Here is a 17,723-nt window from a genome sequence, read left to right on the forward strand (position 1 = left end):
GCTTCGGGACACCAAAATGTCCTGTTTTCAGGGACGGCGTCCCGAAGCTGTGCGCGGGGACACCAGGACAGCCGATCACTTTCTCTCTCTGCTGCACCGATTGAAACCCTGGGCCGCTGCCGCTACTTCTTGGCTTCTTCCCGACATCAATTTTGACGTTGGAGAGGAAGTTCAGGCCAGTCACTGGAGGGAGGGAAGGAGGTAGGCAGTTAGGCTGGCTTCGGGGGAGGGACAAAGGCAAGGGAAGACATAGGAAGGAGGCACTGGGGGCATTAGGGACACAGGACAGAGGCACTGAGGACATTATGGACAAGAGAAGGAGGCACTGGGGGCACTTGGACATGGGAAGGAGGCACTGGGGGCACTATGGACATGAGAAGGAAGCACTGGGGGCACTAAGGACACAGGACAGGCATTGGGGGCACTATGGACATGGGAAGGAGGCAATGGGGGCACTAGGGACACAGGACAGAGGAACTAGGGCACTAAGGACACAGGACAGAGGCACTGGGAACATTATGGACATGGGAAGGAGGCACTGGGGGCACTAAGGACACAGGACAGAGGCACTAAGGACATAGGAAGGAGGCACTGGGGGCACTAAGGACATAGGAAGGAAGGAGGGAGGGCATAGAAAGGGACAATTGTTGGGCCTGAGTGCAGAAAAAAAGAAATGAAAGAAAGGATACACAGACAGAAGGAAACACAACCAGAGACTCATGAAATCACCAGACAACAAAGGTAGGAAAAATGATTTTATTTTCAATTTAGTGATCAAAACGTGTCAGCTTTGAGAATTTATATCTGCTGTCTATATTTTGCACTATTTGTCTATTTTTCTATAGTTACTGAGGTGACATTGCATATTTTAAAGACATTTGCCTTGACATCTTTGAAAACCCCCCAAATATAAATGATAATTAACATTTTCTCTGCGTATAGTGTGCTTTGCACTTTTTTTAATTTTAAGGTTACCATTATGAATTAATATGAAGCTATTATGTGTACATGAAAAATGAATGGAAGAAATTGGGGGGGGATTGGGGCGAGGCTAGGGCAGGGTTGGGGCGGGGCTAGGGTGGTATTGGGGTAGGGCTAGGGCGGGATTAGGGGCGGGACTGATAATTAATAGATGTCCCCTTTTGATGAAAAAAATAAATGATCACATTAAGTATGGCTATTATTATGTTCTTTTATCCTCTCATGATACCATGGAGTGAAGTCTGCATCATTACAGATTTGAAATATATCTTTCCAGCTTTGGTAACCTAGGTAAAATCCTGATATATCTGAGTAACATCTAGGAATGTGCAGTAAATGACAAGATACATCAGTAACTTCCTATATTTTATTTTCAAAACACAATGATAGGAACCCCCATGTCCAAGTTTCCAAGTTTATTATATAATTTGATTAATCGCTTATTCCAATTTCTAGGCGATGTACAATTTCTTAAATAATCAAGTACGGGTAACAAATCAAACAAACAAAAGTCATGTCAAATTAAAATAACAAATACAAACATTCCTATACAAAGTTTAACCTATACATATAATATCAAAACAAAAGGGAAAATTATTAATGGATTACAATCAATATTTAATTTAAATATATTTAAGGAAAAAACAGTAGGAAGGGAAACAAATATAGTTTGTAATAAAATATGAGATAAAAAGACAAAATCTTTAAATTTATTCACTAAAAGCATCTTTAAAAAGGAAACTCTTAAGTTTGGTCTTGAATTTGGCTAAAACTTCAGGGGGGTGTTAGTAGCTAATGTTACATATGAATATTGCTGGTTAGTAGTGAAGAAAAAACACAAAATACTTCTTAACATAAAATAAAATAAAGACAAAAATGGAAATGATACGAAAAATGTAACAAAATATTTCCTAGTGTACACATCTAATAAAATCTGGGGATAAGCATTTCTTATGTCATTTCTAGCCCAAAATGACAGGGGAGAAATATATTTTGTTTTCTTTTCTGTGTCACAGAGAGCGTGCATTAGTGCTTCCTGATTCAGGGAAAATTTTTTCTATTTGGCCCATTGAACTAATTTTTCGATTCTATTCAATTCACTTTTTCTGCCCAATTGGGTGTTTTTTCAAACATCCTGGCGGGTTTATTTTGGAACCTCTTCACCCACCCATTCCCCCCCTTTGCCCTCTCCAACCTCACACCAGCGCTGTGGTGTAAACAAAATAAACAAAAAAGACTTTTCCTCTCTCCGTTAGGTCCTAGCTCATTCTCGCTGTCCAGCTTTGGCAGGATACACATTTCAAATCTGACATATTGTAATCACAAAATAGAAAATACAATTATTTTTTCTCCCTTTTATTGTCTGGTCATTTTATTATTCAGATCATGATGGTCCCAGGCTCTAGTTACTGTTTGTCTTCTTTTAACTCACTCGCCAGAATCTCCTGCCCATTTGACGTTTATTTTTTTTCTCCATGCTCATCATCCATCTTCCATTTCCGTACCTTCCTTTCCACTGCCATAGCCAATATTTCTGTTTCTTTCCCACTGTCTACCATCTCTCTTTCTCCCTGCCTTGTGTCCTGGGTCATACCTCTCTATTCCCTTCCATGCAGCATCTCTCTTCCTTCCTCCATTCTCATGTGCAACATTTCTTTCTCTTCCCCTGCAACATTCTCCCCCTGCCCTCCACCCTATGTTCAACATTTCTCCCTCTCTCTTCTCCATGCATGTCTCCCAGAGAGTGGTAGAAAAGTGGAACACTCTTCTGGAGTCTGTTATAGGGGAAAACACACCCCAGGGATTCAAGACAAAATTGGACAAGTTCCTGCTAAACTGCAGGTGAGGCTGGACTCATTTAGAGCACTGGTCTTTGACCTGGGGGCCGCCGCATGAGCGGACTGCTGGGCATGATGGACCACTGGTCTGACCCAGCAGCAGCAATTCTTATGTTCCCTTACACCATATGTAGGATTTTTCCCTCTCAACCTTATTTACCTCTTTGTTGCATTTCTCCCTTCCTCTTTTCCACCCCATGTCCAACAATTCTTCCTCTCTCTTCTCCCCCCATATGCAGCAGCTTTCCATCCCTCCTGTCTATCCCCGTGCAGCAGCTTTCCCACCCTCTTATCCCCCTATGCAGCACCTCCCGACTGACCCCCCTCCACCATGAGATCAAACATACAGGCCTTCCAAAACAGCAGCAGCAATGGTGGTGACTAGCGGGATGAGGCAACGTTCTGAACAGCTGCTTCTGGTCTACCCTGCCAGGGCTTCCCTTTTCCTGCATCATCAGTGACATCATCAGTGACACGGTAGAGGGAAGGCCCCAGCAGGGCAGGCCAGGACCAGCTTGTTTCAAGCACTGCCTCTTCCTGCAGGCCACCGCCACCACTGCTGCTGTTTTAGGAAATCTGGAGATGTCAGGACTCAGTGAGTTCAATTTTTTTTTAAATGAATCAATTCGAATCGGTTTACTAATGTGAATCAGTGAATCGATGCAAATCGGGCAGCACTAGTATATATTATTAATCACATTGCCCTCCCCAAATTTATTTTAAAAAAAAAACACCCCCCCAACGAAAACTCCTACAAATTTATACAGGAAATTAAACAGAATTAAAACTTTTGCCTTGCTTACCCTTACTGAAATCTAATGAGTTCACAACTATTCTCTTTTTTCCCTTGGAACACAAGCCCATCACAGTTATGCCTCACTAGGCCCCTGATAAAAACTTAATGAAAAAGTGTCTGGAATTCTGGACATTGGGCCATAATGTATAGCCGTACATCCTAACCATGATGCTAGTCCATGCTGTAATTTATTATTATTATTATTACTATTACTACTACTTATCCAGGCAAGCGTCAAAAATGCTGATCAAGCTAGCTTTTCAGAGTAATTAAATACATACTGGGTTAATTTATGTTGTTTGGGTGTGTTAATTATCTAGGCCTTACATAACTGCCTGCAAGAACAAGTGAAACTGCAGGCCCAGGTGTGGCAACTAGAACATCAGTTGGAACAGCAGCAGCTCAAAATTCAGCAGCTTCTACAGGACAAGGAAATTCAGTTAATTAACAGAGGAGATGAAAACAATGTCATCATTCTAGGAGGCAAAAGACAATATGCAGGTCAGAGTTTGGTCTTTCTTTACCTTTTATTTATATATTTCAGTATTTATATAATTAGTTTCTTTTCTGAAACTCACTAATGATCACACAAATTTAGATGAAAATTAAATTCATTGTGATTCACGTGTGACTTACAATAGTCTATTAGTTATATATGTAATTGTGAGGCCTACCATACTCTGCCCAGACTCCACCTGTTAAATACGTGCTATGTAATATATATGCATATTTACAGAATAGTGCTTAGATAGAATTTTGGGGCTCCTTTTACGAAGCTGCGTTAGTGGCTTTATCGCACGCAACTTATAATCATGTGCTAACCCCCGCGCTAGCCGAAAAACTACCGCCTGTTCAAGAGGAGGCGGTAGCAACTAGTGTGGCCGACAGTTTACTGCTCATTATTACACGCGTTAAACTGCTAACGTGGGGCTTCGTAAAAGGAGCTCTTGATATTTACATAACAAAATATAGTAAATGTCAGCAGTTAAAGACCACATTACAGATGGAGTAATCACATAGAAATGAGAAAATTCACACATATTAATCAAAACAATTCCCCCTAGAACAAATATTGCAAATTGTATTACCTCAAATTGCTCTGAAAACATTTTGTTTGTGCTCAGAACTAGGAGATGGCATTGGCAGAGCTGACCATCTCTCGTAGTTCAATCATTACACTTCTTCATAATCTTCTATATTTTTTCAAGAAATTTTTAACTGAATAAGATGTGATAAACTTTAATTTTGTAAAGAAACAGTAGTCATCTATAGTTCATATTAAAACAGTACTTATTGTTACTCACAAGCACTTATCCTAATGGGTACCATAAAGAGTGGACACTTCAGGGTGTCTTGGTCTTTTGATTGGGATTAGAGAATGACACGGGGACAAATTTTTCCCCATCCCTGCGGGAACTCATTTTCCTGCCCCATCCCTGCGAGTTCTTTCCTGTCCCTGCCCCATTCCTACAAGCTCCATCCTCATCTGCAAAAGCCTCAAACACTTTAAAATCATAAGTGTTCGAGGCTTGTTCAGTTAAGATAGAGCTTACAGGAAAGGGACAGCAAAAAAACTTACAGGGATGGGACGGGGAAATTGAATTCCTACTGGGACGGGGACAAAATTGTCCCCATGTAATTTTCTAATTGGGATATTCTTTTGTAGGTGTCTGGATTATGGGCAATTCTTTGGTGGTAACTCCTACCCTAGTAGCACAATCCAGATCTATCACCACAACTAGGAATTCATGACTCATTTGAATATGTCTAGTCATTCTTCTCCTTTCTGATTCATCCTCTGTTTTGATCAAAAACCACTTTCTTCTTCCAGTCATTGTAATTTTAACCTGGTGGTCTGGTCTTCAGTCAGGACTGTTCTTTGGTCCTCTAATTGTAATAGTAGGCCTATTTATCCTTAGCTACCTCGAGGCAATGATGATTTGTCTGTCCAGCAGAGCATTCATGGTAGGCAGAAGAGTCTGGGTCTGTCACCCAAACATAATTTGAGCTGAAGATTCTAATGCTTCAGAAGTATTCCTCCAGTCCAATAGTCACAGGAATGGATGAAATTGGGCCTTAGAGGCTTTCTGTAAAATTTACTTTGCTATTTAGACACCATTTTCTGCCTTCCCATTTAATTGTGGGCATTTGGGGGAGGACAATGTTTGTCAAAGCTCTTACTGCCTCTTTTACAAAGCCGCGCAGCAACAGCCCCAAAGCCCTTTAAATCTCTATGGGCTTCATGGCCATTAGCGCAGCACAGCCACTAGCGCGGCTTTGTAAAAGAGGCCGTTAGAGTCTTGCAAATTCTGCAAACTCTCTAAAGCTGAATGGAGTGTTGTTACTAAACACCTCTTCTGGAATACCATGACATGCAAAATGCATTTTCAGGCAATATATGATGTCTTTACACTTCTTCCTATCCAGGCAATCAAATTCAAAGTAATTGCTCAAGTAGTCTACTATTAGGAGGTACTCAGCTTCTGTGAATTAAAGTATGTCAATTTCCAGCTTTGACTGTGGTCTTATAGGCAGTGGGTGAGTGTAGGGATTCTTAAGCAGTATCAGACTAAATCCTAGCACATATATAGCACCCCTGGACAAAGTTCACAATTTTGTGATGGATGGCCAGAAGAGTACCTTTCTAGAATGGTGTATGCAACCATTGATGACTAATGACCATTGAGACTAATCTATTCACTAAGAAAACATGACCACATCACTGAGGCATACCTCGACTCACAATGGCTCCCAATTCAAGCAAGAATACTATTTAAATTCTACTGTCTATTATTTAAATCCATAAACGGTGACAGCCCATCCTACTTGAACAACCGCCTAATCCAAACTACCACAACCAGACACAGGAGAACCCAGACACCATTCACATACCCTCCAATCAGAGGCATCAAACGGAAAAAACTGTACGATGGCCTACTAGCCACACAGTCAGCAAAACTAGACCATCAACTCTTCAATCTACTAATCGCGACTCCAGACTACAAAACTTTCAGAAAAGAAATAAAAACCCTGCTATTCAAAAAAAAATCCATGAAGACTAACTAACACCATATGAAACATTTCAGTCCTCTGAAGCAACTCGCTCTACTCTGTAACACCTCTGGACATGTCCAGAAATCCTCTTCGGTAAGTCTGAAATCCTCTTCTGTAATCCGCCTTGAACCACAAGGTAATGGCGGAATAAAAATCACTGATGTAATGTAATCTTTTATGAATTCTTTCAATCATCTTGTCTGGCTCTGGCCTGAATATACAATTGTTTTCTATTGTAAATCAGGCCCCGTTCACAGTATGTTTGCATGTCTTTCAAGGAATCTGGTTACAATCCTTCTGCCGAGAGAACATGTCCCATAAATTCTACAGACTTTCAGCTGAGTTGCAACCTCTCTTGATTTAAACAAATACATCAAAGAAATTAAGAAAATGTCTAATAACTAGCTGTAACATCTCATCATTAGTGAAGCCATCTTTGCCAGATATGCTGTTTCACGGTCTGATAGATCTCAATAGTTTCTTCAGCTTGCCGAATAGTATCTTTCATTTCAGGTGCTATGACCAGTGTTGTTTCCAAATGAGACTTCTCATTAATCAGCAAGCCAAATTTTCCATAAAAATCTGTAGGTGATCTGTTTTGGGCCATCAATGGAAAAACCTGGCTTAAGTGTCAGCAATGACCACTTTGTTTCCTGGTATATATTTTAGTTCAAAGGAATATGTCTGAAAGTGGGAGTATCATTCTCTGAAGTTGCTTAGGTGCAGGGGTTTCTTGGAGATGAAGATCAGTGACTTGTGATCAGTTTGAATAGTCACTTCTCTAACAAAGACATATGTATAAAAACGCTCCAGTGCATACCCTAGAGCTAGAAGCTCTTTCTCAATTTGGACAGTTTTAATCCACTTTGTCAATGCGTGGGATGCATATGCAAGAGGTTTCCATTTTACAAAAAGCACACCATCTAGGACTGCACCATGTCTCTCAGGTCGCTAAATGAGCTTGCTTACCTACTCATTTCTCTAATGGCTGGATATTTTTCTGAGAATCCATGTACAAAGTTTGCTAAATATGTCATTCATGGTAGTCTTAAGACCCTCTGCTTATCTTTGGGTGCAGGCATGTTGTCTATTGCATGTCTTTCAATGGATTTGGTTACAATCCTTCTGTCAAGAGAACATGCCCCATAAATTCTACAGACTTGCAGTTGAGGTGCAACCTCTCTTGATTTAAACAAATACATTTTTGTCTTCAACTAACTAAGATGACTTTAAAGTTATGATTATGGTCTGCTTGATCCTGCTTGCTGTTACCGCCACAGTCATCTGCAATACAGGCTAGATAGTGAACATAAGAACATAAGAAGTGCCTCTGCTGGGTCAGACCAGAGGTCCATCGTGCCCAGCAGTCCGCTCGCGCGGCGGCCCCAACAGGTCCAGGACCTGTGTAGTAGTCCTCTATCTGTACTTCTCTATCCCCTTTTCCTTCAGAAAATTGTCCAATCCCATCTTGAACCCTAATACCGTACTCTGTCCTATCACGCCCTCTGGAAGCACATTCCAGGTGTCCACTACCCGTTGGGTGAAGAAAAACTTCCAAGCATTGGTTTTGAATCTATCCCCTTTCAACTTTTCCGAATGCCCTCTCGTTCTTGTAGTTTTCAAAAGTTTGAAGGCGCCTCTAAAATTCTTCCACTGCCATAGGTATTCCAAAGTCTACACCACATATATTTCCCTAATGGAGTGCTGAACATAGTAATGTTTTTGCTCTGCTCATCTAGGACTACATGCTAGAGTCACTCTGAGAGAGGAAGGGGAGAAGAGGAAGACCTGTGCAGGTATGTACAGGTGAAAATGTGAAGTCCTCTATGGCACTAGAGATAAAGGCAGACCACCTGAAATCCCCAGTATAATAGAAATAGGCCAACATTGTTTAAAGTTTCAAGTTTATTAGTTTTTAATATACCGACCATCAACAAATATCTGGCCGGTTAACAATAAAATTAAAGTAAGAAAGATAAAAAAATAAAATAATTGGCATTTTAAAATAAATGGCGGGAACATAAATAATACTAACAAGACAAACTTGAAAGTGAGGGTAAAAGGGAGGGGAGGAGAAAAGTTACATATTTGAGAAGAAAAGGAGAAGGCCTAAGATAACTAAGAAGCCTGAAATGGCTGAGAATACATTCTGACCAAAGCTTTCAGCCTTTTGCACAATCTAATTCTGCTTTCCTAAGAAGAACAAGTTCTACTTTCCTGAGAAGAGCAAGTCATGCAGAAAGAAATACTGAAAATAACAATTCTTGGGAAAAACATCCCTCTACCCAAGTCAACATGGCCATCTGTTAGAAGTTTCATAAGAGTAAGGAAATGAAACTTAGAATATTAGATGGACACAGTTGGACCAAAGTGCTCAGAATTGAAGAACATGGTATATTAAAAGGACATTTATGGGGAAGCAATGGCGTACCTAGCATATGTAAAGCAACACTTTCAATTGGAGACTATTGTGGTCAATAAACGTTATGGTAATAAAGTTTTGCAGAGACTATGTGAAGCAGGTGACAGCTCTAAATTCACTCAAAAAGAAGGAAAAAGCCTCAGAAAAGGCCCTCCCACCGCCACAAAGGTGGATATAAAGGTGGTTAGACGGTAACCTCACAGGCAAAACCTTCATTTATAATGAGCATTTGAGCAGAAAAACAATGCTTCACATATGCAAAAAATAGATAGAGGAAAAACCACTTATCTTAAACTGATCGGCACACCGACGGAGGCCAGCGTTTCACCGACAAGCTGCATCAGGGTGTGACCCGACCGATCAGTCTGCAAAACAAAGAAGAATAAAACAAAAAGAACTTTAGCAGTTTCAAATTGAGTTTCAACTTCTTAATATTACAATGCTGACATGTACCTTAAGAGAGCGAGAAACAAACGCTTCAAAAGAGTCCAAAAGATGGCTTCCATGGGGCGGCTCCGAGATTCAGAAATTTAAATGCTCCCGGTAGGAAACGTCACAACCGGAAGTTGTCAAAAAATGACGTCCAAACTGAGAGAAAGAGAATCTGAATCTGACATAATCAGCCAGCAAAGACAAAAACAAAAATCAAAATCAAAATAAAACAGAAGCAAAACGTAAAAAATGGATTTCTTCTGAAAAGAAAATGTAAAAGAAGTGTAAAAAATGAGTGAAATAGAAAAACAAAAGTGGAAAACCAAAAACCACGTGCATTATTTATTTTTATATTTTTATAATTTTTTGGGGGGGGGGGGTTTGATTTAAATTTTGAAATTTTTGTAAATTCTTTTGCTGATTTTCTTTATTTCCTTTAGCTCTTTAGCAATTAAATTTTATTTTTATAACTTTTAACTTTTGTTCTTGTCTTTGTTATTGACAATTGTTGTAGGAAAATGATGACAAAGATGTTGAAAAAAGAAAGAAAAACCTAATGGAACAACCTAATAAAAGGCACCCCATTCAAGTCTCTGATTTAACCCGACAGGTTCCAAAATTGTTCTGCACGTAGTAATTGAATCTGGCGGTTATTTGTTCCTTCACTGATGTGATCAATGGCAAAGCAACGCAAATCCTCAAAAGTGTGGTTATGTTCAAGACAATGTACAACAAGGGGAGCTTGCAACTTGTTATTGTGAAGACAGCTCTTATGTTCAGTGATGCGCCTTCTGAAGGTACGTGTGGTCTGCCCTACGTAGATTTTCAAACACGGGCAGAAGATAACATATACCACGAACATAGTGGAACATGAGGTCAAATGTTTGAGTTTATACAGTTTCCTTGTGCCTGGGTGTACAAAATTGTCTACAAACTCTTCAGTAATGGCACAGGTCAAACACTTGCCGCACTTGAAATGTCCTGTAGACTCAATACTCGAACACCCTGTCTGAGATGAAATAAAATTGATGTCGGCAGGGCTTAGTAATTCCTTCAAATTTTTTTGTCTAGTGAAGGCAATCCTGAGATGAGTCTCAGTGTGCATCGGATGTGCTGCCATAAGTTCCCAGTGTTTCCTCAGAATCTTGGTAATACCATTCATACTAGGAGAGTATTGCAAAATGCATGTGGCTATGTCATTGTCTGTTGTTTTATCTCTGGGAAGGAACAATAAATCTCTATTCAAGTACTTAGCTCGTCTATACGCTTTTTTCAGGACATGTCCCGGATAACCCCTGGTTTTTAACTTGGTATATAGATGTTTGCTCTGCAATTTGAAATCAGACAACTCTGAGCATAAGCGGCGGTACCTGAAAAACTGGGATGTGGGAAGGCTGCGTTTAAGTGGAAGAGGATGGTTGCTTGAAAAATCAAGAAAAGTGTTCCTATCGGTGGCTTTCCTAAATACAGTAGTGTAAATAGTGTCATTGTTTTTAATAACCGTGACATCCAGAAAGGAAATCTGGCATGAATGACATGTCATGCTGAATTCGATCTTAGGATGTCTGGAGTTAAGCCATAGATGGAAACGATCGAGCTCTTCTCTAGTCCTCGTCCATATGACGAAAATGCCGTCTATAAATCGCAGCCACATCGTCATCTTGTCGGAGAATGAATTGTGAACTATCCACAGGTTTTCAAAGTACTGCATAAACAAATTGGCAACAGAGGGAGCCATGGTCGCTCCCATGGCCACTCCAAGACTTGTTGGAAAAACTTGTCTTGAAATTTGAAATAGTTCTTTTCCATTGCATAGGACATTAATTTGATCACAAATTCAACAGGTATCCGGGGTGTTGTAGTGCTGTTCAAAAAATCCCTAATGATGTCAACAGCTTCAGCTTGGGGAATAATTGTGTATAAGGACTTCACATCAAAAGTCACGAAAAACGTGATTTCTTTAATGTTCTTAACTTCAGACAACTTTGAAAGAAAATGAGAGGAGTCTCATAGATAAGAGAATCCTTTTGACACAAGAGGACATAAAAAAATGTCAACAAAGGTGGAGAGAGGTTCTAATAAGGAATCACGGCTGGACACTATAGGGCGTCCAGGAGGATTCCTAAGGTCTTTGTGGAACTTTGGCAAAACATAGAAGACAGGAACTCTAGGTTCGGAGGTGTTTAAATAATCAAATTCTTTTTTGGTAAGAATCCCCTTATCAAGAGCTTCCATAGTGAAATCCCTGATTTCAGTGGCCAGTTGGAACGTGGGATCTTCCTGTAATTCTAGGTAATCTGTTTGTTCTTGTAAAAGTCTTAGTGCCAATGTTTTATAATGATCCATGTCAAGCACTACTACCGCTCTACCTTTGTCAGCTTTACAAATCCTGATGTTTTTGTTAGATTGCAGGTTTTTTAAGGCTGTGAACTCGTCCTTAGATAAATTGTAAGGTTGGAATCTAGAAGTTTTTTTTATCAAAGTGCCTCCTAACATCTCTCTTGACAAACTCCTTATACAGGGTTAAATGAGGACTAGGCGGAGTCGGAGGGACCCAAGTAGATTTATTACGGGCAATGGAGTCATCGGAATCCTGGAGAGGAAACTGGGTAAAGTATTCTTTTAGGTGAAGCTTTCTGAAAAATCTCTCTAAGTCGATTCTCAATTGGAAAGTTTGAAGGGGCTGAACTGGCACAAAAGTTAGACCTCGTGACAGTACAGTTGATTCTATCTGATTCAGGGGATACGTGGAAAGATTGAACACTACTTGTTCCTGCTGGTGCCTCCCCTGTTCTGTGCCCTGGTCCCGGGGCGTTTTGTGCTTCGCCCTCTTGCTTTTCCCCGTGTCCCTTGTTGTACCATTAGGTTGTTCCATTAGGTTTTTCTTTCTTTTTTCAACATCTTTGTCATCATTTTCCTACAACAATTGTCAATAACAAAGACAAGAACAAAAGTTAAAAGTTATAAAAATAAAATTTAATTGCTAAAGAGCTAAAGGAAATAAAGAAAATCAGCAAAAGAATTTACAAAAATCTCAAAATTTAAATCAAAACCCCCCCCCAAAAAATTATAAAAATAAATAATGCACGTGGTTTTTGGTTTTCCACTTTTGTTTTTCTATTTCACTCATTTTTTACACTTCTTTTACATTTTCTTTTCTTTTGTATTCTTTTCAGAAGAAATCCATTTTTTACGTTTTGCTTCTGTTTTATTTTGATTTTTGTTTTTGTCTTTGCCGGCTGATTATGTCAGATTCAGATTCTCTTTCTCTCAGCTTGGACGTCATTTTTTGACAACTTCCGGTTGTGACGTTTCCTACCGGGAGCATTTAAATTTCTGAATCTCGGAGCCGCCCCATGGAAGCCATCTTTTGGACTCTTTTGAAGCGTTTGTTTCTCGCTCTCTTAAGGTACATGTCAGCATTGTAATATTAAGAAGTTGAAACTCAATTTGAAACTGCTAAAGTTCTTTTTGTTTTATTCTTCTTTGTTTTGCAGACTGATCGGTCGGGTCACACCCTGATGCAGCTTGTCGGTGAAACGCTGGCCTCCGTCGGTGTGCCGATCAGTTTAAGATAAGTGGTTTTTCCTCTATCTATTTTTTGCATATGTGAAGCATTGTTTTTCTGCTCAAATGCTCATTATAAATGAAGGTTTTGCCTGTGAGGTTACCGTCTAACCACCTTTATATCCACCTTTGTGGCGGTGGGAGGGCCTTTTCTGAGGCTTTTTCCTTCTTTTTGAGTGAATTTAGAGCTGTCACCTGCTTCACATAGTCTCTGCAAAACTTTATTACCATAACGTTTATTGACCACAATAGTCTCCAATTGAAAGTGTTGCTTTACATACATTGGTTTTCAATACATCTGTGTTTTTGTACCTAGCATATGTGACACCTGGGGCCCATCATTTTTTGACACCCCCCTCATCTGTACGAAAAACATGATTTTTTGTAACAATCCACATGTCACACATGAGTACCTAGGAAAAGGCAGCATCTTACATATTGCAGTGAGCAGTACAACATCAATACACCCATTGTAAAACTAAATAAGCCAGACTAGTACAGATCAATCCTACACCGTCAATCCTAACAGAAAACCATCTCTTTTGAACACACAGAACACAGAAAACACCTTCACATAGTATGGAATAAGTCATCACAAACTAACCCCTCCCCCTTTTACAAAACTGTAGTGTGGATTTTAGCCATAGAATTCTGAGCATCAGAGCTGCTACCACCACGGCTGGCGCTAAAAAATGTTTCAGTTTTGTAATACATAGACAAAGGTTAAATTGAACCAGCAAGAAGCTGGACTCTGCATACAATGCAACACCACAGAAACAGTGACACATGTCTCCTAAAGCAATAAATAAATAGAAAATTTTTGTTCTACTTTTGTCTTCTTTGGTTTCTGCTTTCCTCATCTTCTTGTTATTCTCTTCTTTCCATCTACTGTCTGTCATCTCTCTGCCCCTATATGGCATCTTCTCCCCTTTTATGCCCCTTCCAGAAACTGTATGCCTCCCCCTTCCATCTCTCCTTTCACCCCCATTGGTCTGGCATCTCTCTCCTCTCCTTCCCTCTCCCACACCTCTCTTCTGCAATCCCTTTCTTCCCTCATTTTCCTTTTCAATTTATTTCCTGCATCCATCTAGATTATGTTCTTACTACCCTCTCATCAATTTCCTTTTTTACTGTCTACCTACAGCTTGTCACCTCTTTCCCTTACCCCCTCCAGTGTTTCCCTAACTCAATCCTTTTCCCATCATGTGCCCTCCTTTTATTTATCCCCTCCTTCCATCATGTGCCCTCTTTCTCTACCCCTTCCATCTAGTACCTTCTCATTTCTCTGTCCACTTCCATCGTCTGCTCCCCTCTTTCCTCCCATTTCCTTCCTGCATTTGCTCCCTTATCTCTCCCATCCGCACTCCATCCAACATAGGTTCCCTCTCTACTCGCCATCCAATGTCTGCCCTTTTTCTCTCCATCCACTCCTCTTCAATCAGCATCTGCCCCATTTCTTTGCCTCCAATCCAATTCCATCCTCTATCCTTCCCCCTTATGTCTCTCTCCCCTTTCCCTGTACATCAATTCCATCAGCACCACCCTTCCATACCACCCTGCCCCCTTTTTCTCCCTGCACCACCCTTTCATTCCAGCAGTCCTGCTCCTTTCCCGCGATGACTGTAGCTGCCGGCTGCTGGTCCATCCCACTCCTACGTACTAGCTCTGGAGCAGAGTCAGCAGCCGCATGCTGGAAGGTCCCGCGATGACTCGTCTGCAGGCTTTGCTTCGGAAGAAGTTACGTCGGAGGGGGTTGACCCGGCAGACGCAGGGAGTTGTGGCAAGGTCCCACGATGACTGCGTCTGCCGGGTCCACCCCCTCCGACGTAACTTATTTCTGCCGGAGCAAAGCCGGCAGACAAGTCATCGGGGGACCTTCCTGCACCTCAGCGTAGCTGCCGACTGTGCTCTAGAGCAGTGTTTTTCAATCTTTTTACACCCGTGGACCGGCAAAGTACTAAGACTGAAATTAAAAAAAACCCACCACATTTCTGCCCAGTCTTTGCAAGCTCGGTCCCCGCAAACCATCTGATCCCATCCACACAAGCCTCAGTTATGATTTTATATTGAACGTATTTTATTAAAGTATAAAAAGAAACAATATTCTGTACAATTGTCATTTTATAAATATAAATATACAGAGCAAGAACCAACAAAATTCCTGTCTCCCCTCCCCTTCACATATATCCCCTCTACTATCAAGAAAACTGAACAAGCCAAATTATTACAGAATGCTACACAGAAATATCATGCTAACAGAATACTGCAGTCATACATGACAGGAATAGTGTTAGGGGAGTGCCCCCTGGTCCGAGAGAGCCCTAAGCCAGCTGGAAGCTAAAGAAGCACTGCCTGGGCTTTGCAGTCCCCAGTTATGTCTCTAGCAGGATATATATTTCAAATCTGATATATTCTAATGACAAAATAGAAGTAAAATGATTTTTTTCTACCTTTTGTTGTCTCTGGTTTCTGCCTTTATCTTCTTTTCACTCTTTTCCTTCCAGCGTCTGCCCTGTCTCTTCAATCCAGCTTCTGCCCGTTTCATCCACTGTCTGCCTCTTCCAGAAACTGTCTGTCTCCCCCTGCCATCTCTCCTCTAGGCCCCCCCCCCCTTTTTGGTCTGGCATCCATCATCTTCCCTCTGTTCCCTCATGGCCTGGCATCTTTCTCCTTTCATCTCTCTTTCCCTCCCCCCTGTGGTTTTTAGCATCTCTCTCTTCTCATTTCCTCCACTCAGATCTGATATCTCTGTCTCCTTCCCTGTTCTCTGGCATCTCTCTCTCCTCTCTCTTTCTTCCCTTTCCTTCTCTGGTCTTCCTTTTTTTAAAAATTTATTTATTTATTGGAATTTATACATATTTTACAAGATAAACTCTTGTTTTAAGAAATATAGATACTAAAAATAATAATACAATTCAGCAGTTGCTGCTAAACCAGAAAATAATATACAATCTTTCTTAGACCCCTAAATTAAAGAAAGGTAGAGGAGAAAAGAAAAAGGAGTGAAGAGAAACTCCAACAGAAGAAAAGATAAAAATATCAACACAAAAGCAGAGGCTTAACAACCCAATCTCATTATCCTAATTACCATTCATTGAATCTTTCCAGCTGCCAAGTTTTTCAAGTCTAGAAAAGCTCGCAATTGGTCTGGAGTATAGAAGACATATCGTACTCCCAAATATTTTATCAAACATTTGCATGGATATGCAAGTAGAAATGTTGCTCCGAGAGTCAATGTCTCAACACGCATTGCTAGAAATAACTTCCTCTGCTCTTGTGTAATTCTTGTGACATCAGGGAATATTGAAACTTTTTCCCCATAATACAAAGTCTGAGGGTTACGAAAGTAAAGTCTCATAATAAGATTTACATCTTGTTCAAAGACAAGTGAAATAAGCAATGTAGCCCTTTCTGTAGCATCAGACAATGTCGTTTCCAATAATTCTGTTAAATTCAAAGACTTTTCTAATTGTAGAGGTGTTTCTACTTCTGGTGTAGGGTCATCTTTTTTTTTCTTTCTTAATTCGGTTCACTGGTGGAATATGTTCAGAGGAAATATTTAGAACTTCTGTTAAGTAACGCTTCCACATATCTAAAGGCGCCACACCAAAAGCCTTTGGAAAATTCAAAAAACGAAGATTAAGTCTTCGATTATGGTTCTTTATCTGTTCAATTTTCCTATTCAAAAGTAACCTCTCCTTAACCAGGTTGTTAGTTAGAGCCTGAATACCAACAACATTGTCTTTTACGTTACCAATTTCTGAGGATAATTATTCTTTAGTTGCTGTTAAAGCTTTACCCAAGACATCAACAGTAGTTACCAGGGTAGATATTTCCTGGACTGACCTGGCTACCAGAGAGTTCAACCCCTCGAGAGATTCCCATATCTTCTCAAGGGTAATTGCTGTCGCTTTGGATGATACAGAGCCGGCATTTAAGCTGGCATTCAAATTTCCCTGCTCGCTGCATATTCTCGCGAGTCCAGCCCTCTGCATTGGGGTTCACCCTGTCTCCACTTCGGCACAGGGTTCACCCGACAGGCTCGCAAGCTGAGCAGGGTGTGGCGGCGGAATGGCTCCTGGAGGGGAGAGAGATATCTCCAGCTCCGAATCTCCTGCCTCTCTTCCAGCTGAGGAACACTAGGGCACACCTCCAGGTATTTCTGTAGGATTGAGGGAGACTTGCTTCCCCCACTTTAAGTTCAGGCTCCTTCAGAACTCCAGCAAAACTTGGACTGGAAAAGCGTCACCAGTGGAGTGCCACTGGTGCTTGGGCATGTGCTCTTCAACATATTTATAAACGACCTGGAAATTGGAATGACGAGCAAGGTGATTAAATTTGCAGATGATACGAAGTTATTCAGAGTAGTGAAGATGTAGGAGGATTGTGATGACCTGCAACAGGACATAAACATGCTCGAGAAATGGGCCCCGACATGGCAAATGAAGTTTAGCGTGGATAAGTGTAAGGTGATGCATGTCAGTAACAAAAATCTTGTATACGAATACAGGATGTCTGGTGCAGTACTCAGAGAGACCCCCCAGGAAAGAGACTTGGGAGCACTGGTCGACAAATCGATGAAACCATCCGTGCAATGTGCGGTGGCAGCAAAAAGGGTAAACAGAATGCTTGG

The 17,723-nt window shown here is 40.7% G+C and overlaps 1 protein-coding gene across 5 annotated transcripts in view; it reads left to right on the top strand.

Moving 5' to 3' along the window:
* FGL1 (fibrinogen like 1) overlaps positions 1–17,723 on the top strand; it is a 179,785-nt gene that overhangs the window by 109,715 nt on the left and 52,347 nt on the right. For all 5 annotated transcript variants that reach the window (XM_033944101.1, XM_033944095.1, XM_033944106.1 and 2 more), the window contains one exon: positions 3,936–4,116. In XM_033944101.1, the coding sequence (XP_033799992.1) occupies positions 3,936–4,116 (181 nt within the window). The remainder of the gene's footprint in view (positions 1–3,935; positions 4,117–17,723) is intronic.

The sequence above is a fragment of the Geotrypetes seraphini genome, chromosome 1 (genome assembly GCF_902459505.1).
Source record: "Geotrypetes seraphini chromosome 1, aGeoSer1.1, whole genome shotgun sequence".
In the NCBI taxonomy this organism is placed as follows: domain Eukaryota; kingdom Metazoa; phylum Chordata; class Amphibia; order Gymnophiona; family Dermophiidae; genus Geotrypetes; species Geotrypetes seraphini.